At 40.4% G+C, this 23,177-nt stretch overlaps 1 protein-coding gene across 1 annotated transcript in view; it reads left to right on the forward strand.

Annotated features, from left to right (window-relative positions):
* IFT56 (intraflagellar transport 56) overlaps nt 1–23,177 on the forward strand; it is a gene marked incomplete at both ends in the record, with an annotated part of 55,694 nt that overhangs the window by 14,239 nt on the left and 18,278 nt on the right. The window contains 9 exons of the mRNA XM_084306188.1: nt 1,205–1,254; nt 2,917–3,062; nt 4,108–4,279; nt 4,675–4,749; nt 5,983–6,085; nt 7,491–7,546; nt 9,312–9,365; nt 9,799–9,862; nt 23,066–23,154. Coding sequence (XP_084162314.1) covers nt 1,205–1,254; nt 2,917–3,062; nt 4,108–4,279; nt 4,675–4,749; nt 5,983–6,085; nt 7,491–7,546; nt 9,312–9,365; nt 9,799–9,862; nt 23,066–23,154 — 809 coding nt within the window. The remainder of the gene's footprint in view (nt 1–1,204; nt 1,255–2,916; nt 3,063–4,107; nt 4,280–4,674; nt 4,750–5,982; nt 6,086–7,490; nt 7,547–9,311; nt 9,366–9,798; nt 9,863–23,065; nt 23,155–23,177) is intronic.

The raw sequence follows: 23,177 nt of genomic DNA on the forward strand, positions 1-23,177 counted from the left end.
TTTTAATAAAACAGCTTGGAAAGGAGGAGAGGGAAGAAACAATTGCTGTGTCGAGCAGAAGTAGGTAGAGAACCTTACAGTGATGAGAACAGCCTGATTTTTATTTGGCATTATTCACTGGGTTACAGAGTTTCCTTATTATGTGGAGAACAAGTAAGTCTGGAAATCCCTCTCTAAACTGCTTTTCAAAAAATCTAATTTATTACCAGAAATTTCCATCTTTGAGAGGGAAGAGAAAGAGGTTTTGGTGGTTTCAGCCCTCTTTCATGGTTTAGGATGTCAGAAGAATTATAGCCTTGTGTTACAGGCCATTGCTTTGCTAACTCTGCACTTTCTTGGACTCACAAACACAGTAAGTAATTCTGCTTTTTGTAAAGATTCCATGTAAATCCTTTCTGTGGTACATGGGTTGCCAGCTGGTTGGTCTGAGCAAAAATGAGAGTGCTCATTAGCTGAGTAGGCTAAAAAAAATACAGGAAACAAGGGAAGGCTTTTTGGAAGATTGCTCACAAAAGAAGTTAATAGTTCTGTTGGCCAAGGACTTTTGACACTCTCAGTGATGCACAAGGCTCTCTCTAGAGACTTAAAACTCCACAGTTAACATTTTTTGTCATATGAAGTGTATTAAATAGAATTTCTAAACCTGCAAGAAATTTTGTGAACTTCAGTGGCACTAGAGAGCCACTTCTCTCCATATGTTAATTTGAATCTTATTTGCTTGGAGTACAGGATTCATTCATGCACCTTTTGTTCCTAAGGACAGAAATAATATTAGAACTACGTATGCTAAAAGGCAGCAGCAATGGAATTTGCAACACCTTGAAAGTTGAAAAGATTCCTAGAATTATGAATCTCAATTTTCTTCAAATATTAAATGTTGTAGAAAGAACTTCGGGTTTCTGTTGCTGCTTTCTTACTATATAAAAGATGCTGTGCTGTGTGTCACTTGTGCAAAAACACAGAATTAACCAGAAGGCCCTGCAGAGAAATGGTCATGTAATTCTTGAAGTTGTAAGTCTCATGGAAAGCAGAGGCCAATTAAAAAGTATTTTCATCAGGGATTTCAAACAAAATGGACAGGGAATGAAGATGGGAGGCAAGAAAGCATTGGTTTTTGCATGACTGTTGAGAAAGGGAGTTAATAAAAAAAGATTTCCTATGTTGTTCTTTGCAGAGATACTTACTTAATGAATCTTCCTTTCAGCACCTAAAAGTCGTCTCCAGAACCGTTTACTCTTTCACCTGGCACATAAGGTATAATGTCTTTTCTTCACTCACACTTCGTTTTGTTTTCTTTTCAATTTGGTAACGTGTAATTTATGCAGGCAACCTGGCCAAATAATTAAATATCTGTGGTGGCAGGAGAACAAAGGTTTTCCACAACCACCCCACTGTATTAAAATGTAGAGGAGAAAGTAAGTGTGAAAACAGGATCTCAGAATAATTGCCCTCGGCAAATATCTAAAGTCTTACCACCCATTTCATGTAAGTCATAAAATAAGAACTCGATGGTATTTTTGATTACAAGGAACCTAGGATTTTAACAGAATCCCAGGTGTATAAGCCACTATTTTCATTTTCTTTGAAGTGTACCAAGATTTCCTAATGCAGCTGTGTTATACTTAGCAGTTTGACCAGAAAGGTCCATATGCTATTACTGGTCCTCTTAAGTTGTTCAGTATCCAAGAAGTAATACTGTTTATGGCATGAGATTTACTTTAATTTCAACAATTAAATGACTATTTTGCTTACCACACATAGCTGTCTTCCCTTAAATTTGGTTTCATGCCATCATGTATTATACCTAACAAGTAATAGGATACTGAAGAGACTGAGTTTTGGGTGGAAGAAAATACAAATACTGAGTGTTAGCTTTGATGCTAGATTCTCTTTACTTGAATCTCTGTAAGTTTATGGAAGTAATCTTTAAACGTTTTCGTAGTGGCATTGGCTCTTACAGATGCCTATGATAAAGAGAAATTGAATAATTCCTAGTTCGTATAGTTAGTATTTGGGAATAAAAGACTTTATGAAAATATGAAGCACACTGCATTTAGTTCTGTTAAACAGTTCTCTTGCCTTTAGACCAGAGTATCATTGTGTGACTGTCTCAAAAAGGGAGAAGGAGGATTCGAAGAAAAACAGAGCAGATAAATGTTTTAGATGAAGTTGCATAAGATATAATTTGTGTATAGGAGAAATTCATAATTCCTGCTGCTGAGATTAGCAGAACCAGCAAAGGGAAACACTGGAATAAGTGATTTGAGGAAAGTCGTTGCTGAATAGCCTCAATTTTACTACTGTAATACAAGTATAAGATGATTGTTTAACTCTGGTGCTTGTTTTTACCCTTGTGTGTTTGTTATGCATTGAACAACAACACTTTTAAAAACAAAAGGTTTAGTTAAACTGGAATTTTAAGGCGATGATTAAAGTGAACTTGTTAGTGCTGTAAAGAAGTATTGTGAAGATTAATTCTTGCGTGTTGGGAAGGCTTGTGTTTTTCTGATGTTTATCCATGAGAAAAAAAGTTTTGGATCTATAAGCAGCAAACAATCAGCTGGATTGAATAGTAACTGTCAAATCTTGTGTTGTAAAATTCTGGTTATGAAATAATTAATTCAACTCTTCCCCTCTTATCCAGCAAGGCAAGTGACATGTAATTATGTCTAAATCACACCTTAAAGGAAAATGTGTACTTAGTTTTAGCCTCATATTTATCTAGTTTCAGCTGGTCTGCCTTTTAATGTTTGGCTTTCTCCACCAGTCAAATTAACTTTGAAGTAACAGAGTTCTTCCAGATGTTAAAAATGACTCACCTGCTACTTGCCAGCAAGGGCAAAACTAATCCAGCTAATTAACTTAAAACGTATTTCTCACTGAACTCTTCTGAGAATGTCACACCTTCTGTTTTAGTTCAGTGATGAGAAGAAATTGATGAGCTCTCACCAGAACCTGCAAGACATTACAGAAGATCAGCTTAGTTTGGCATCTATCCACTACATGCGGTCCCACTACCAAGAAGCTATTGATATCTACAAGCGCATTCTTCTTGATAATCGGTTGGCATCTCTTCTTTAAACCTTGCTGCAGTGTCTCTGGTTTTGTTGGCATTTAACTCCAGTTAGTTGCTTGCTTTCTGAAAGTAGGAATTTTCCCCAATTACCGTGCCCCTTTCCAAGTGCAAAATGTGCACAAGTTGCAGACCCCTCAATTTTGTTCATTGCAAATCATTGTTGAAAACTGCATGTTTAAGGAAGAAGTTAGTTCTCTATTGCTTTCTTTTAGTGATATTTTCTCGTAATTCATTCTGAGAGCCTTCTTTATTTTGTTACTTATTTCTTCTGAAATCACAAATGGTTATGTACCTGCTTTCTCTCTCATGTTCTTACTCTTTCTCTGATGACCAGCCTCGTGACTCTTGCTTGTGATTGTTGATTCCTCCTTTGCTTGTAACCTTTCATATTGTCCACTTTTGACCTTGTGTCTATCTGTATTATCCAATCGGTAAAATTCTTAGTGTTTATGTAGAGAACTCCTTACATTTCTTTTAGTCTGGAATTATTTCCATTCTACTTACCCTTCATCACACTGTTTTTTTCTATCATATTCTGCAACTTCTGAGTTCATAATTTAACAAGGAACAAAATGAATTCTTAAGTGGCTGGAAATATGGTTTGGTAAAATAGGAACTGCTGCCCCAGAATATATAGCTATCTTTTTGAAGTCCAATTCAGATCCATTCAGATATTTTCAGTTTTATGTCAGTATTAAATGTTTTTGCACATACTGCATAGAAAATCTTATTCTTCTGGGCCAAAAGTACAGTACTTAATTTCTGTGGATTTCCTTAGTGTGAATTACCACCTTTTCAAAGATTTGTAAACCAACAATTTTGCACGTAATTCTTTAAAGTTGCAATAGCTGGCATTGATAAAACTCATGTACATCTGTAACTGGATGTCTGCAATTTATATAACAATCTAGAGGTAGAAAAGTACCCAAAAAGCATTTCTCGGAAACCTCAATTTTGATGTGTTTGTAAAAGATGTATAGAATCTAGTAGATTTAAATGTTGTCTTTAATCCTCTTTCCTCTGCTCTGCAGGGAGTACCTGGCTCTGAATGTATATGTGGCCCTGTGCTATTATAAACTGGACTACTACGATGTATCACAGGAAGTGCTAGCTGTTTATCTTCAGCAGGTTCCTGATAGCACCATTGCTCTTAACCTTAAGGCTTGCAACCATTTCCGACTTTACAATGGGAAGGCTGCTGAGGTATCTGTTGGACAGCCCTTGCTTGCCTTTGTTCAAGATCACTTAGACGTTACTTTTCATTGTTATCTGTATTAATCAGTAATTTTGATAATGGCCTTTTATCGTGTCAGTGTGTCCTCTTAGAAATTTCATGTATTTCAGTTTCCCCGGTATTAAGCCACCTGTCCACATGCATGCACAGTGGTTTTAACAGTTTTCCTGGTCCACTTTTGACCTAGTATCTATAAATATAACCCAGTTGGTAAAAAGAATCAAGTAGATTTGGGAAGGCACAAATCTTCCAGTGACCCAACACTGCTGGAGATGTTGTTGGATTTAGGACTAATATGAACTTTCATTTATGTTTGTGTGCTTTTTTGTTTTCTCATTAAACTTCTTGATGTATGTAAATCCAGGCAGAGCTCAAGAACTTGACAGACAGTGCCTCATCATCTTTTGAGTTTGGCAAGGAACTCATTAAGCACAATCTGGTGAGTAATGTATTTCCTGGATTTCATATGGTCTGCTGTCATTTGTAGAGCTTTTCCTGATGACTTGTGAAAGGGAATATTTTGTGAACTGCAAACCTCTGAATCTCCACTGCAATATTAGTCCTATTCCAGAAAACCTACCTGCATAATCAATGTGCCCTCAAGTGTTTTTGTTTTGTTTTGTTTTGTTTTTTCCCCTGGCATTCTTTCCTTGTCAGTTTGAGATGGTGTCATGAAAATAAGAATGTTGTTGCTTTTACCCCAAAGGCATATCAGAATAATTTATGGCCTGTAAGAATACCCTTGCAAAATTATTTTGTGGAGCCTAGTCAATAAAGATACTATAGAAGCAAGCAAGAGTGCATGCCTCTGAACTGTTATTTATGCAAATACAGTATCAGTGGAACTCAGATAATTGAGGAAAATGGTCTTTATCTAAAAAGTACTTTACAAGGAGTTCATAGGGAAAAAGATACTGATACAAGCCAAAGTATTTGTGTATTCTTTACTAAGAGTCACTAATCACCTGCTAGTGTTCCCCACAATGGTATTACTGGCACTAGCTGTTATTTAATGATGGCCGGTTGCTTGTTTTATCATTTTTCAAGAACAGTCATAACAAGCTAACTCTTTGTTGTTTGTTTATTTGTTTGTTGTTTTGTTTTCTTTGTTTGTTCTTGTTTGCACCAAGAGTTAAAACTGATTTCAGAAGTTAACATTCTTTATTTTGAGTGTTGGTCTTTTTGTCAGGAGGTTATTGAATCAGTATATTAGATTTTGTTGTAAGAACAGTCATGTAAGATTGAAGTATAAAGCATTGAGTGTTCTTGATTATTTTAGGATCTTAACAGCATTCTATACAGATGTAAAGTTGTTAGCCTGTTTTTTTGTATACATGAATACATCATAAGCAAATTAGAATTTTGTACGTGTTCTCCTCACTTTTATTCTAGGACATATTCTAAAAATGTGTTATGTATCACTGCCTTGAGCTGCTAAAAATGGAAATCAGTTTATCTCAGCTGATGGATTAAATGCTTAATATTCTTTAGAATAAAGATTGCTTCCCATATTAATTTTATTGTTATATTAAAGCAGGGATTACACTAATGCCAGTCCCATTGACCTTTTCCTGCTATTATTATAGGCCTATAAGAACTAATTTCATTGAATTAAGAGATCATAAACAGTATTCTAATACACAGTTTTTCAGTACTCTGCTTTTATCTGCAGGTTGTGTTTCGAGGAGGAGAAGGGGCTTTGCAGGTTCTGCCTCCTCTGGTTGATGTTATTCCTGAGGCAAGACTGAATCTTGTGATTTACTATCTCCGGCAAGGTAAATACACCTTCCTCTGGCTCATTCATAGCTTCAGGGATGACTTTTACTCATCTGATCAACTGATTACTCCTTGAAATGCTTTTCTTCTTCTTCTTCTTTACAGTAATATGTAATATTTAAAAGTCGTAATAGTGTATCTAGATCAGTTAAGAATTTTAGAAATCATTGCTTCTAATGACTACAGCCATGTCTCCAAAACTTACAGGGTCTCTGGTAAAGATGTTCTGAACTGGAGTGACTGAAACACAAACTTGCGTCTCATTTTTTGCATCGCTTTAAGGTAGAGAGTTTTAGGGGTTTGGGCCAGATATCCAGTCTTAATCTCCTAGATTTGCTAGAGAGTTTCTGTCAGAGCCTGAGGAATGTAATTGTGTTAACGGTCTACACCAATGAAAACCAGGGCTGCTGCAGGGCTTCTTCTCATACTCTGCCAGCTACCGTGAGCAGTGTGATCCTGTTACTTGCCTTTGTGCCAGCATTTATGCTTGTGCAGGCTGGATGTTGGTGAGGTGAGCTAGTCCAAAAAAAAACACCCCAAAAACCAAAACCCTATTTCTAACTTTTTATGAAATTAGATTACTTTTGACTATTCTAGTACCTTGTGCTGGCTTAATATGTGACTGCTTAAGGGGATGGGTAGGAAAGCAGATGTGTTGGTCAGGTGTTGAATTCTAGCCTGGCAGCTCCAATGTATATTGCCTTAAGTCACCCTGGAATACTGTTCCCACAGTGTATGGCTGGTATGTACTAGCAAAAAAAACATGTTTTGTTTGATAAGGCTTGTTCTTATAGGCAGACTATAATGCTGTATTAACAAAATTTTGTCAGTTCAAAGGGCATCTTTGTAACATTTATGATCTTTTCAATTACTTATTTATTGGGGAGATATGACGTTGTTTATCGAACTCAACATTTACATTTAAACATCTGTACTAGTAGTGTTTCTTGCTTGTTAGAATTAGTATCAGGTAAGAGCTGCTGGATAGATTTTGAAATTTTCGTAAGGAAAAGATGAAGTCTCCCTCCAGAACCATCTTACCTTATCTTCCTTGAGGGGTAAATAAATATGAGAAGAGATATGACAGGAAAGTGATGTATTTATTATCTTGACCTTGTACTGTTGAGAAGGTGTCCACTGGATTATGAATAAGGGGCCAAGTCATCTCTACTAGGAAAGTTGTAGTAATAAAGAAGCTATTACTCACTCCATGTTTGTTATTTGAGTTGTAGAAAACCATCACCACTGTGATATAAATTCACAGTGATTTATAGTTACCTTTCTCCTTCTGTCTAAATGCTTTATTTCTTTGGCTGTGTATTGGGGAACATTGTAGAGGAAGAGTGATTTGTTCTACTACTGTGTGCTATGGTTTGTCATGCATTCTAACATGTGGTATTTCAGATGATGTGCAGGAGGCTTATAACCTGATTAAAGACCTGGAACCTACAGCTCCACAGGTAATTGGAAATTGATGTCATGGTACATAAAGACAGAGGTTATAAATAGATATGAAATCTGCCACATACAAAACTGGTGTCATAAGGACAGCTTGCCCCATTCCCACTCTTAAAACTGTAGTGATTTATCCTTTTATCAGTCGTAGGCTTAACACTCATGTATAGAGTATTGTATGTATGTACATGAGTACTTAGCATGTTTAGTACTGCACACCTAAGAATACTACCTAAGAGTACTTCAACTAAGAATACAACTCTGTGTTCAGACTTGGTTCTAGGGAGCCAACCATTAGTTCATATTCAAAAGCCCTCTTCTAACAGTTCTTTGTTACTCCTGCCTTGGTGATGGTTACCAGCCCTGAGATCTGCTACTTCAGGTGCTCATGTGGTTTGTCCTGAAGCCATTTCAATAAAAATGAGCAAAATTAAATTAAACAGATTAAATAATACGGTTTTTCTAATCCCATCTCACTTTTAACTGCAATGAGTGAAAACTGCTACTGTCATTTTTTTCTGTGGCTGTTCCAACATCTTTAGTCTCTGATTTATTCCTTTTTGCAGTTTGTTTTCCAAAGATCACATAGCTGGGCATGAAAGAGACCTTTCATGAGTATGTGTGAGGATTAAATGGAGGGAGGGAAAAGCTAAACCTTGAGCACAGATCTGGTGATTCTGTGCTGAGGATATCTTCTGCTGTTGCTTTTTACTTCCTGCATTTTTCACTAAAGCAATACTTACTTGAGCAGCTTTATGCAGGTATTGCTTCTTTAGCCTCTGTTTTCCCCCTGCACTTTTCCCATACATGCTTAGGATAAATGTCATTATATCGATCTTGATAACCCACTTGATAAATTTTGAAATGAGAATCTTTATGCTTTTTTTTTTTTCCATTTTCTCACTCACACTTGAAATGAACTCCCCATTAAGACTTGCAAAACTACTTGTATATCCTCCTGCAGTTCTTCTCAAATTTCCTCTTTGTCATGGGGTTTGTAGAATTTAATTTTGCATCTGTAAAAGAATTGTACTGAAATGATTACCTTGTATGCAGGCTAGTATTCTTAGATTGTTTCCTTACACTCTGTTTTTGTTCTTTGCACGTCTTTTTTTCCTCCTTTTCTCTGTTTAGGGCTGTCTGAGTTTATCAGGAGTACTTACTACAACAGATTGATAGATAGAACTCTGAATTATAAAATTTAAACAAGACAAGTAAGTCTATTACACGCTGAGAAAATCTTGCTCTGTGAAGAAACCATCACCATAGCTCATAGTAGAGATTACAATGTACTCTGCTCCTATTCCCAGTTCAGTAGAATAGCATGAGCACAAACCTCTTGACATTTCTACCCTGATGAGAAATGCCATGCATTTTGGTGCATGGTTGGTGGTGATTATAGGTAACCAGTGTGCATACTAGAAGTGAGATCTGTGCATTAATATAACAATATTGCACTTGATTATTGGCCAGGCAATGGTGAAGCGGGCATGGTACTGTGTTCTGTTGTAACTTCTGGTGCATCATCTTTGAGCATAATTTTTTATCAGAAAACACACTTCCTCTCTGCAGCCCAGATATTTAACAGTAGTGACTTGTAACCATGTACAACACCGTGCTGAAGCACTTTTTATCATAATAACCAGCTATCTATTAAACTGAGTTGGGATAGAGTTAACTTGAGGAAGAAAATGGTGTACAAGTAGGCTGTTCTGTGTCTCCTGAAATCTTCCCATTGTTCTCTCTGATCCCCTTTACTTTTTTTTCCAGGAGTACATCCTCAAAGGAGTGGTAAATGCAGCTCTTGGACAAGAAATGATTTCAGTGAGTTAAACCCATGAGGTTCTCCAGCTTCTTCAACAGTAGGATGTGAACAGATCTGTAGGAACTGGAATAGATTGAAAGGGGCAGTCATTTCACATTTAGACTGCAAGATCTCCAAGTCTCATCATCTTCCTCCCTGCAATTCTCAGTCCATAATGAATGAACTGCAAATCTCTGTTACTAGTCCTGAAAATAAATCAAGCTGAATTTGGCTTCCCCATCCTGCTTCCACAACCCTGTTTGCTTTCTACTGTATTCCAGTGTATCTAGGCGCATACAGTGGCCTATTTTACCTTTTCTGGTTTTACTTCATCCACAGTTTGCCTGCTTATTGTGCTTCATTTCTCTCAACTATCTGTCCTCAAAGTGTATTTTTACTGTCTAATGTAGTATCAACTCTGGAACTCATGCTGGATTTTTTTTCCTCTCCTAGAGAGATCACCTGAAAATTGCTCAGCAGTTCTTCCAGTTGGTGGGTGAATCAGCCAGTGAACGTGGTATGTCTGAAATGTTCTTTCTCCATTACATTAATCCCTCTTATGATATCCAAATATATACCCTCATATCTTCATCTAACTGTTGACTGTTAGCTTGCTTAGTGCCAGGATTTTTGTTGCTATAATGAGTAACAGGAAGTCTAACTTATGGTGTAAAATAAATTTACAAGTTTAAATTAGAAGGCTCAATTTATTCTAAACTTAGTATATTAATTTGGCCAGAAAAGAGGCTATACTGCAAACTTCTAGTCTTCACTGATAGACATTGTGGCAGCTTGTCTTATATTAATAATATCCCCTTCATAGAAACAGAAGACAACAGCATAATTGGATGAAGTGCATGGTAGAAACACTAAGAGGTACAAATCTAGGACTGCTAATGAAAGCCTGCAAGCCTATCAAGTATGTAGAGTCCTAGCACAGTGTGTCCCTGGAAGTGAGGGATTAAAAGAGAGAGAGGAATTTGGCTACAGAGGGAAAAGGTGTCTCTGGGACTAACTTGCTGGTCTAATTAAAAATAAAAATAAAAATTAGGAAGCTATAAGTGTTAATATTATTCTGAAATATTTTAAACCAATCTGCAAAACAAGACAGAGAGGCTGAGATTTAAGATATGATTAAGGAACAAAAATATTGTCTTGTTAGGAAGGTGTTTTTCAGGGGGATAGGCAGGAAGGGAAACAGCCTGTGGGAAAGACTGGTACCATGTAAACCTGACTGGAAAAGTTAGTACTGCAAGCATTTTTCACTGTTATTCCCATTTAAAAACCTTTGTCACCTTTTTTAAAAATGTGAAAGAGTGCTGCCAGGTAGAGAAGAGCAGGTAACTCCTCTTTTAAAGGCAAAGTAGAATGATTTCTGTATCCTCAAATGAAGGACAGGTGGAGGGCAACAAACTGTAGAAAGGAAGAAGAAATAAACAGAGTTCAGTTGAGGTAGGACATAACAGAAAGCAAACAAATGAAAACCAAATATGCAAGTGTTTTTGTACAAATATTAGATGTTTTATAAGGGGATGAATACAGTGGAACACCCGCTTTTAGAAGAGGCTGTAGAACTAAAATCATTTAAAAAACATGATTGGAGGAAGGTAACATGTAGGATATTGTTCAGATTTAATCTCCAACTGGGTGTTACAAAGTAGATAATGCCAGTGGAGAAATGGTTGTAAGCATTACAGAAACCTCTCAAAGTAAAATAAATATGCTTTCTTTATCTGTGAGTAACATAAACCTGTTTTAAATTGCACACTCAGTTAATATGATATACATAGCATTGAGGCTAAATTATTCACCAACCAGCCCGGATGGCAACAGTGATTGACATATTAAGGAGCTTAGAGATTTTATAGATAATTATATAATAGTTTGAAAGTTCTGTTCTGCCCATGCTGTCCTGGTAGATGCAATGACATGGCATGATAGAGAGACAATAAACTTAAATGCTAAGTTTTCTTCTTTCTTAGAAGGAGCACACAAATGAACAGGTGACTTCTAACCAATACAGAGATTATTACGTAGAACTTGATTTGAAATATTATGATCAAAATCCAGTTCTATTACAATGATCTGAGTATAGTCAAATTCAAAATCCATTTGTTAGAAAAAGAAATTAAAAAAAAAAAAAATCTCCAGTACTTAATTTTTAGAAGGGTAGTTACATAATATCATTTCTCATTTGTAACAGAAAAACTGTAGTGAAGTAGCAGTGAAAAGGATAAAGCAAACCAAATACAAACACCTGCAAGAGCCTTTTTTTTTCCCTAAAGAAAGGGCTCATATTCATAATTAATAAGCCGTAAAATAAAGACATGACTGCCTTTGCCAATGGTACAAAATTACTCATTGTAGGAGGTATGAAAGCTTCCACAATGATGAAAGTTGTGAAAGAATATATGAGGCTGGATAATAATACGCAAATTAAATTTAGCTGTGATAAATACAAAGTAGTACATATGAGGAAAAAAACTTTATTTGCAAAATTATTAGGAGCATCAGAAAAGTTGAACAGTCATAGGGATTGATGAGGAGAGAACAAAACAAAAATCATTTCTGTGTAATTGTTACAGATATAGTTCTCTTTCTTGAATATTGGCTGCAATTCTAGTTCTTACATTTCAGAAGAATATGGTAGAACAAGAAAAGTTGTATAAGGACAGCAAGGATAAGGAAAAGGGGATAGCTTCTTGCATAAGGAGAGACCACGTAAAAGAAGGTACATGGCCTGCAAGAGTGATGACTGAGTTTAGTTATGATCATGATACAGAACATTGTAAATGATGGGGTGAAGATGAATAGAGAAGCATTAGTCACTGTACCATGCAAAGCCCAAAGAGCACTGAAATAAATCATCGGGCAAGGTAGTTAAACAAAAACAGCACAAATTCCTTTTTCATATAATACAACTTCTTGGATATAGAATCTTGCAAGAACTAAAAGATGTAAAGAGAGTTATAGAAGAAAAGTACATTAGCTGTTAAACTCGAAGTTTTCAGTTGTGGTTAGGAACCACAAATCTGTCAGAGCAGATTGTTGGATGCTGGGAGAAGCTTCAAAGGAAGTGGCATTATTTACCATAGCGTGTATTATATGTGAAATTAGAATATATTCTTTCCATAGCCATATATTCTTACTAAGAAAGCTTATAAGCCGGATAGACTTTGAAATACACTCAATACGATCATTTTAATGTTTTTTAAAGTTACTTAGCTTATTAACCATTATGTTGTGTATTTGTGGTCATTTCTAATACGCTGCCTTTGTTTTGCTGCATTTAGAATGGAGAACAGACTTCTCACTGTTTGTACACTTGGGCTTTCACTAAGTTGCTAGCCATGTTATTCAAGCATGTACATCATACTTCAGCACTTCCCACTGTGCCAATCCTAGCAAGGAGTTGCATTGTCTGTTTGAGATCTTTATCAAATTACTTAGCTGCTTTTCAGCCTTAGAGTGGAAAAGTAGGTTGTGCTCACTACAGTGAGGAAAATCTTATGCTCTTTCTTTTCTTGGAACTGGGCCTACAAGGCTGCTGACTTCAATACGGATTATCAAAAAATGATTGAAATGAAAATGTGGAATATTTTCTCAAAACAAGTTTCCATCTTTCTGACTTGCTCTTGCTAACTGTACAAATCTTATGACTAGACGAAAAGCTGCAAGAATTTTTATTCTTGCATTGTTTTGCAAATATTCTTCACAGTTTATGAAGAATACTGTGTCACGTATTTGCAATGTCACTTAAATTGATCAATCAAATCTTTGCTGTTAATTACTTCTGTGACACAGAGGTTCGAGGAACATAAAGCAAACAGATTCATTCTGAAAGTCCTTTCCAACATGAGATGAAATGCTTAGATGTATTGTAAATTACGTAATTTAAGAGGAGAGGGGACATCCAGAAGCAAAACCAAAACAAAACAAAAGCAGGAAGCACAGCATAGCAGTCAATACTCACCTGTTAACTGCAATAAATAGCACACAGAACAGCAGCTGTGTTTTACTATTTAATAAAAATTCATAATCCCAAATGGCTCATGAAATAGAATTGGCATTACAAAGGAGGATATAACTAGACTTTTGCAGGTAATTCACATGCTGTAAGTAATCTTCTCTTAAGTGTCTCAGCTTGGTAGAAAATGAAACGGAGATCAGATTTCTGAGATAAGTTAAGGAGGAAGTGGGGCAAGAGGAATGTTAATGAAAGTAAACGGACAACAACATTTCCATTAAATACAGTGTTTCTGGTGCTGAACATAAGTCTTACAAACTACTCTATTTACACTGCCAACATAGTGGAGAATGGCACTCCTTTCCATTTTCTGTGGTCTTCTTAGGACCAAGTCAGGCACCTCTGGTGTTGCATGGGAGGAATGAGACATTTCTTCTGGACTTGGTGCAGTCTTTTCTTTGAGGTATTCTTGGGTCACTCTAAGTAATTTTTCAGAGTGAGAACTTTTTCCTCTTCCTGCGTAAGACACATGGGATGGATTAGAACTATAAAACTTTTGTTCATGTTATCCATACTATTAACTGCTGATGTGTATGACATTTACAGATGTTTTACTTTTTTCATGAAATCTTTCATTAGGGATGTATGGAGGATTATATGCTGGGATAACATAACTTCCTGCCAAAATGTGGATATGAGACTAGATACTTGTCGTGGTTTAACCCGACCGGCAGCTAAACACCACGCAGCCGTTCGCTCACCCTCCCCCCTCCCTCTCTGGGACGGGGGAGAGAAATGGAAAGTGAAGCCCGTGAGTTGAGATGAAGACAGTTTAATAAGACAGGAAAAAAAAAAAAAAATAACAAAAATAATAATAACAATAATAATAATGATGATACAATGGGGATAATACGAAAGTAATAATAGTATGTACAAACAAGTGATGCACAATGCAATTGCTCACCACCCGCTGACCGATGCCCAGCCTAACCCCGAGCAGTCCGGCCCCCTCCCCCCGGCTAGCCACCCCTATATATTGTTTAGCATGACGTCAGATGGTATGGAATACCCCTTTGGCTAGTTTGGGTCACCTGTCCTGGGTCTGTCCCCTCCCAGCTCTTACTGCACCCCCCAGCCTGCCCGTTGGCAGGACAGAGCAAAGGCTGAGATGTCCTTGGCTTAGTATAAGCACTGCTCTGCAACAATTAAAGCATCGGGGTGTTATCAGCACTCTTCTCATTCTAAGCCAAAACACAGCATTCCACCAGCTACTAGGAAGAAAATTAATTCTGTGCTAACTGAAACCAGGACATCTATCCACCCCTTATTCCATACCATTTATGTCATGCTCAGGTTACCCTCTTTTCCATACATTCTAATTAGTCACCTATAGTAATCATGGTAGTGATAACATACAGTATAATATACTATTTAACATGGTGCAATTCAGTTCATGGGCTATTCTCACCCAGTATTAAATCTCCTTGAGGTACACACCGGACCTCTCCGTTCTTTTGCATCACCCACCAAGTATATCCAGGTCCCTGAGCGAAAACAATTCCACGAATAGGTTTGCCTTTTCCTGAGGCAGGAGTAGCCCAGACTGTTTTACCCAGCATATTTTTTACATGCACTACAGGAACTTTATCCCCATCTACAGTACGTAACAGGTTTGATTGGGCAGGTCCAGCTCGGTTGGTAGATCCCCTAGTATTGACTAACCAGGTGGCCTTTGCCAAATGCGTATCCCAGTTTTTGAACGTCCCAGCGCCCATTGCTTTCAAGGTAGTCTTTAACAGGCCATTGTATCGTTCAACTTTCCCGGAGGCTGGTGCATGATAGGGGATGTGATACACCCATTCAATACCATGTTCTTTGGCCCAAGTGTCTATAAGGTTGTTTCGGAAGTGAGTCCCATTGTCTGATTCTATTCTTTCTGGGGTGCCATGTCGCCATAGGACTTGCTTTTCAAGGCCCAGGATGGTGTTCCGGGCGGTAGCATGAGGCACAGGATATGTTTCCAGCCATCCGGTGGTTGCTTCCACCATTGTAAGTACGTGGCGCTTGCCATTGCGAGTTTGAGGGAGTGTGATGTAATCAATCTGCCAGGCCTCTCCATATTTATATTTCAGCCATCGTCCTCCATACCAAAGAGGCTTTGACCGTTTGGCTTGCTTGATTGCAGCACATGTTTCACAGTCATGAATAACCTGTGCTATAGCGTCCATGGTCAAGTCCACCCCTCGATCACGAGCCCATCTGTATGTTGCATCTCTACCTTGATGGCCTGAGGTGTCATGGGCCCATCGGGCTATAAATAATTCACCTTTATGCTGCCAATCCAGGTCCACCTGAGCTACTTCAATCTTAGCAGCCTGATCCACCTGCTGGTTGTTTTGATGTTCTTCAGTAGCCCGATTCTTGGGCACATGAGCATCTACGTGGCGTACTTTCACAGCCAGGTTCTCTACCCGAGCAGCAATATCTTGCCACAATGCAGCAGCCCAGATAGGTTTGCCCCTACGCTGCCAGTTGTTTTGCTTCCATTGCTGTAACCATCCCCACAGGGCATTTGCTACCATCCATGAATCGGTGTAGAGATAGAGAACTGGCCATTTTTCTCGTTCAGCAATGTCTAAAGCCAGCTGAATGGCTTTTACTTCTGCAAACTGACTCGATTCACCTTCTCCCTCAGCAGCTTCTGCAACTCGTCGCGTAGGACTCCATACAGCAGCCTTCCATCTCCGATGCTTCCCCACAATACGACAGGACCCATCAGTGAACAGGGCATATTTCTTTTCATTCTCTGGCAACTGGTTGTACAGTGGGGCTTCTTCAGCACGACCCACCTCCTCCTCTGATGATATCCCAAAGTATTTGCCTTCTGGCCAGTCCATGATCACTTCCAATATTCCTGGGCGACTGGGGTTTCCTATTCGAGCCCGCTGAGTAATCAGTGCAACCCACTTGCTCCATGTAGCATCAGTTGCATGATGCGTAGAGGGGACCCTTCCCTTGAACATCCAGCCTAGTACCGGTAATCGGGGTGCTAGGAGGAGCTGCGCTTCAGTACCGACCACCTCCGAAGCAGATCGAACTCCTTCATATGCTGCCAATATCTCCTTTTCAGTTGGAGTATAGCGGGCCTCAGATCCTCTGTATCCCCGACTCCAAAACCCCAGAGGCCGACCTCGAGTTTCCCCAGGTTCTTTCTGCCAGAGGCTCCAGGTGGGGCCGTTCTCCCCGGCTGCAGTGTAGAGCACATTCTTTACATCTGGTCCTGTTCGAACTGGCCCAAGGGCTACTGCATGGACTATTTCCTGCTTGATTTGTTCAAAGGCTTGTCGTTGTTCAGGGCCCCATTCAAACTCATTCTTCTTGCGAGTTACTTGGTAGAGTGGGTTTACAATCAGACTGTAATTTGGGATGTGCATTCTCCAAAACCCCACAACACCTAGGAAAGTCTGTGTTTCTTTTTTGTTAGTTGGTGGAGACATAGCTGTTATTTTGTTGATCACATCCATTGGGATTTGACGACGTCCATCTTGCCATTTTATTCCTAAAAACTGGATCTCCCGTGCAGGTCCTTTGACTTTATTTTGTTTTATGGCAAAACCGGCTTTCAGAAGGATTTGGACTATTTTCTTCCCTTTCTCGAAAACTTCCTCTGCTGTGTCACCCCACACAATAATGTCATCGATGTACTGCAGGTGTTCAGGAGCTTCCCCCTGCTCTAGTGCAGACTGGATCAGCCCATGGCAAATGGTAGGGCTGTGTTTCCACCCCTGGGGCAGCCTATTCCAAGTATATTGGACTCCCCTCCAAGTGAAGGCAAATTGTGGCCTGCACTCTGCTGCTAGAGGGATGGAGAAAAATGCATTAGCGATATCAATTGTGGCGTACCACTTGGCTGCCTTCGATTCAAGTTCATACTGAAGTTCCAGCATGTCCGGCACTGCAGCACTCAGTGGTGGCGTGACTTCGTTCAGGCCGCGATAGTCCACTGTTAGTCTCCACTCGCCATTAGACTTTCGCACTGGCCATATGGGACTATTGAAAGGTGAATGAGTCTTGCTGATCACTCCTTGGCTCTCCAATTGACGAATTAGCTTATGGATGGGAATCAGGGAGTCTCGGTTGGTGCGATATTGCCGCCGGTGCACAGTCGTGGTAGCAATTGGCACTTGCTGTTCTTCGACCCTCAGCAACCCCACAACAGAGGGGTCCTCTGAGAGACCAGGCAAGGTAGATAATTGTTTAATGCCCTCTGTCTCTAAGGCAGCAATACCAAAAGCCCACCGGAACCCTTTTGGGTCCTTGCAGTATCCTCTTCTAAGATAGTCTATGCCAAGGATACATGGAGCATCCGGACCAGTCACAATGCGGTGCTTTTCCCACTCATTCCCAGTCAGACTCACTTCAGCCTCCAATACAGTCAACTGCTGAGATCCCCCTGTCACTCCACAAATATAGATGGGCTCTGGTCCTTTATAGCTCGATGGCATTATAGTACATTGTGCACCGGTGTCTACTAAAGCCTTATACTTCTGTGCGCGTGATGTGCCAGGCCATCGAATCCACACAGTCCAATAAACTCGATTGTCCCTTTCCTCCCCCTGGCTGGAGGCAGGGCCCCCCTAATCCTGGTCAGAATCTTCCTCGTTTCTGTGTTTGAAGGACTGTCTGCTGGAAGTTGGAGCAGCAAACTTTTCGGAGAATCCCTTTTTCCTGATTGTTTTCTTTTGCAACTCACGTACCCGTGCCTCTAGGGTCGCGGTAGATTTTCCATCCCACTTTCTCATGTCCTCTCCATGGTCTCGTAAGTAAAACCACAGGGTGGCACGGGGTGAGTACCCACCATATCGTCTTCCTTGTGTGGGTGAACGCCTACCCCTGACAGCTGAGACACTGCTTTGTACAGGTGCGAAGGAGAATAATCTCTCTTCAAGTTGGTGAACCTTTTCAGAAAGTTTCTCCCAAGTGTTCTCCTTTGGTCGGTGGGCACTGGTTGGTTCAGGTGGGGAGGACAATAGATTCTCTTCAAGTTGGTGAACCTTTTCAGAAAGTTTCTCCACAGCTGAGACGCAGGCCTGTAAGGAAGAGGAGAGACTTTCTTCGTACTGCCGGAGTTGTTTAGCCGCTTCACCCACTGTGGGTTCCTCATCCTCTTTCCAGGCCATTATTGCCAATGAGCTGGCATATGATGATGGTGCACTCCGTACAAACTTCCGCCACATGGGTCGTGTACACTTGACTTCATCTGGATCTGTGGATGTTTGTTTGAGGTCTGGATCCTCATAAATCACTTCCCGTACGGCTAATTCCCTCAGGTACTGGATTCCCTTCTCCATAGTGGTCCACTTGCCTGGTAGACATAAAATATCTTCCTTGAAGGGATACCTTTCCCTCACAGCTGAGAGGAGACGCCTCCAGAGGCTGGTGGGTCGTGCTCCATCTGCAATTGCTTTGTCAATGCCGGCGTCTCGAGAAAGGGATCCCAGCCGCTTGGCTTCCCTGCCGTCTAATTCCACACAATTGGCTCCAGAGTCCCAGCACCGGAGCAGCCAGGTGACAAGCTGCTCACCTATACAGCGACCAAAATCTTTTCGCACATCTCGTAGCTCGCGCTCGTTTAGGCTTCGGGTAGTTACTGTTGCTCTTTCGGCATCCTCATCTTCCTCCTCCTGAATCCTTGACGGCCCAGCGTCGTCATCATCTTCGTCATCTCTATACTTAGTTTTGGCAGAAGCCTTACCTGGATTGGCAGAAGACTCTCTGCGTTCTAAACGACTTGAATTTCTGTACCATATTTTCACCTTCTCTACAGGGGCAGCTTGCACTGCTACTGCTCGTTTCTCTGACTTTGTTACAGGGTCTGCCACAGGGGTTGGAATGCCCTCTGCAGGGTCAACTTGCACTGCTACAGCTCGTTTCTCTGACACGGCCACAGGAGCTGGAGCGGCTACAGGAGCTGGAGCAGTTGCAGGAACCGGAGCTGTAGCGGCTACAGGAGCTGGAGCTGGAGCTGGAGCAGTTGCAGGAGCTGGGACTGGAGCAGCAGTAGGAGCTGGAGCTGGAGCGGCTTCAGGAGCTGGAGCTGGAGCGGCTTCAGGAGCTGGGACTGGAGCAGTTGCAGGAACTGGGACTGGAGTAGCGGCCGGAGCTGGAACTGGAGCGACTGCAGGAACTGGGACTGGAGCAGCTGCAGGAGCTGGAGCTGGAGCGGCTTCAGGAGCTGGAGCTGGAGCAGTTGCAGGAACTGGGACTGGAGTAGCGGCCGGAGCTGGAACTGGAGCGACTGCAGGAACTGGGACTGGAGCAGCTGCAGGAGCTGGGACTGGAGCGGCTGCAGGAGCTGGGACTGGAGCGGCTGCAGGAGCTGGAGCTGGAGCGGCTGCAGGAGCTGGGACTGGAGCGGCTGCAGGAGCTGGGACTGGAGCGGCTGCAGGAGCTGGGACTGGAGCGGCTGCAGGAGCTGGGACTGGAGCGGCTGCAGGAGCTGGGACTGGAGCGGCTGCAGAATCCACCGTAGGGGTCACAGTGGCCGTTGGATCTGTCACAGGGTTTGGAGTGGCCGCAGGGTCTGTCACTAAGTTGACAGCAGTATCAATGGCAGCTCGATAGGCATGAGCCAGGCCCCAGCACGTTACAATGATTTGTGTTACTTTGGAACTGCCAGAATCATTACACCTTTTTTTCAAGCATTCTGCCAGTTTTTGAGGATTTTGCCATTGTTCAGGGGTGAATTTCCAACACACTGGGGGTGCCAACTGCTCTAGATGCCTGCCCATATCCACCCATACTCCCTGCCACCCACAACTATACTGCCTCCGGGCAGATCTCCGGATGAGCTTCATAAGTAGTTGTTTAACTTTAAGCAGAATCTGAAGTGCATTCATGAGGCAGAACAACAAGACTATGGTATTCTGAGTATTCCAGAAATATTCAATATCTTGGAGAGCTATTGTGACAAGCTCAGGGGATAAGAGGGTGGTGAAGGAGGAAGGCAGAGTGACCCAGGAGGATACAGGGGTGGTGAGGGAGAAAGGGAGAGTAAGCAAGTAAGGAAAAATATCCTCCCCTTTCCCCTCCACAGATTGACTCTCTAATGGAGAAAAACAATAGGTATAATTGCTAATAGTTCCCAAGATGCTGTTTCCAAAGTACAGAGTCCACGATGTTACTGAGTATAAATACCAAGTTAGAGTCATGACCAGATATCTTATTGTCTCATAAGCCATTGCTATAACACTTAGTACCATAATGGTCTGAAACCAGGGCCCGGAGAGGAGAAACAACACTACAGAGAGCAAATACGGAAAATAATGTACTATAATACTCAATTTGGAAAACAGGCGCAGCAGAGTTGTGATTAAAGCAATCAGCATCATGACAAGTGACTATTAAGCAGGTCTAATCCTTACACCAATTTTAGTTTAACACACTCTGATCAGATCTGCCGTTATCTCAACCTTTTGGGCCCCACGTTGGGCGCCAAAAAAGACTGTCGTGGTTTAACCCGACCGGCAGCTAAACACCACGCAGCCGTTCGCTCACCCTCCCCCCTCCCTCTCTGGGACGGGGGAGAGAAATGGAAAGTGAAGCCCGTGAGTTGAGATAAAGACAGTTTAATAAGACAGGAAAATAATAACAAAAATAATAATAACAATAATAATAATGATGATACAATGGGGATAATACGAAAGTAATAATAGTATGTACAAACAAGTGATGCACAATGCAATTGCTCACCACCCGCTGACCGATGCCCAGCCTAACCCCGAGCAGTCCGGCCCCCTCCCCCCGGCTAGCCACCCCTATATATTGTTTAGCATGACGTCAGATGGTATGGAATACCCCTTTGGCTAGTTTGGGTCACCTGTCCTGGGTCTGTCCCCTCCCAGCTCTTACTGCACCCCCCAGCCTGCCCGTTGGCAGGACAGAGCAAAGGCTGAGATGTCCTTGGCTTAGTATAAGCACTGCTCTGCAACAATTAAAGCATCGGGGTGTTATCAGCACTCTTCTCATTCTAAGCCAAAACACAGCATTCCACCAGCTACTAGGAAGAAAATTAATTCTGTGCTAACTGAAACCAGGACAATACTAAAACACAGAAAATCTCTCATCATATATGGGAAAAGAAAAGCACGGTTCTAGTGATTCATTTTTACTGGGAAATATATTCTCAGTTTTAAGTCTTTAAATGTTCATTTGCATTTTTTTTGTTTTGTTTTGTTTTGTTTTGTTTTATTGTTGTGAGTTTGAGCCTCAAAAGTCAAATATGAGGGAAAAAGGGCATTCCTGAGGTACCTGCATTCTCATTGCAACAAAAAAGAATAGAGGAACAGAGGAAAAGTTTTTCTCTTATTGTCCCATCAACACATACATATGTCACAATGGGTATGCCTACATGTTAAAAAGGGCAGATGAATGCACAGGCCAGTCTCTGCTCCCAGGTAAATACTTCATAAATAACTAAATGATTCTCTTTAAATTTGAGAATTTAATGATGTCATTCAGCTATGGATAAGGATGGATTGTCCCTTTATGGAAATTACAGGACACCCACGCCCAGTATCTTCTGGCGCTATAAAATGAAAAATGAGAATATTTTGCTTTCTTCTGAAATATGTTTTAAGATCTTATATAAAGCTTTCCAGCAATAATTATTACCGTACCTTGAAAGGTAGAATTTGCAGCTTTCCAGTGGATAGCTATGCTTTGTGCTGTGGTGCAGAGTCAAAATACTGGTCTTCAGATATATATTTCTGTATACAGAAAATATATTTTAATTTTCTGGTGAGGATGGATTGATGATAACTATCTTGAAAGAGCAGATTACTTCAGGGCTGTTGGTAGCCTTAGGATCTTAGCTCCTGTCACCTCCCCAAACAGCACAGAGCAGCATGTTCTCTAATGATCATTTGATGTAGTCATTTGATGTAGTACCCTACTTATGCTTATATCTTCCCAGCTGCTACTTGGGTTCATCCATCTCTGAGCAGTCTCTGCTGGCTGGATCAAAAAAGAGTTAGTCCTAGTAAACTTGCATCAGAATCTTGCTTTGAAATAGTGTTTCAGTAACACAGCTAGCAATTTCAGAGTACATGACAGCGAAGTTAATGACGACACAAATGTCTGGAAAGTTTACTGACACTCATTTGAGTTGATCTGTCTGACTTATTTATGGCTTTATATCTTGTGAGCAATGTAGTAATCCCAAATGTAAGAATATAAATGTTCATACTATATTTTAACCTGTGAATGTATTCGATTTTTTTGATAATGTTTTCAGTGTCTCCAATTTGCTCTCCTATTGGAACTAAAATTAAGTATGTAGAGCTTCTTTGTCCAGGATAAGTGAAGAGTAATTTTAAAGCAAAAATGGTATAAGGTTAGAGTAACAAATTCACGCTTTGTATCATGTGTTGTTTCCTAAGAGTCAGAATAATTCACATGAAAATAATGCTGCAAAGATTGTGTCATGGAAAAAGTCCTGTTACTTAAACAATTCATCTCTGTAGAATGTGCTGGTGAATGCAGTCTTGCAATAGTTATTGTATGCTGTAGAGAAAGTTGACAAGATGATCTAATAGCTTTTGTAACCTCTAGTGTAGTCCTTTTCCTGAAAAGGCAAGTTACACTATTTTTAGAAGTTAACTGCTTTCATAGTTGCCAGCAAACTTGACAGTGATTTCCATTACCACATAATTTTTAAATTCTACAAATCTTCATTTCTCTTTTGAATTTTAGATACCATTCCAGGGAGACTGTGCATGGCCTCCTTCTGCTTTCTTCTTAGGCATTTTGGTAATGTCCTGCTTTACCTTAACTCAGTCAAGGTTAGTATTTATTTAGCATTGAT

The sequence above is a fragment of the Netta rufina genome (genome assembly GCF_964035555.1).
Source record: "Netta rufina genome assembly, chromosome: 1".
Lineage (NCBI taxonomy): Eukaryota > Metazoa > Chordata > Aves > Anseriformes > Anatidae > Netta > Netta rufina.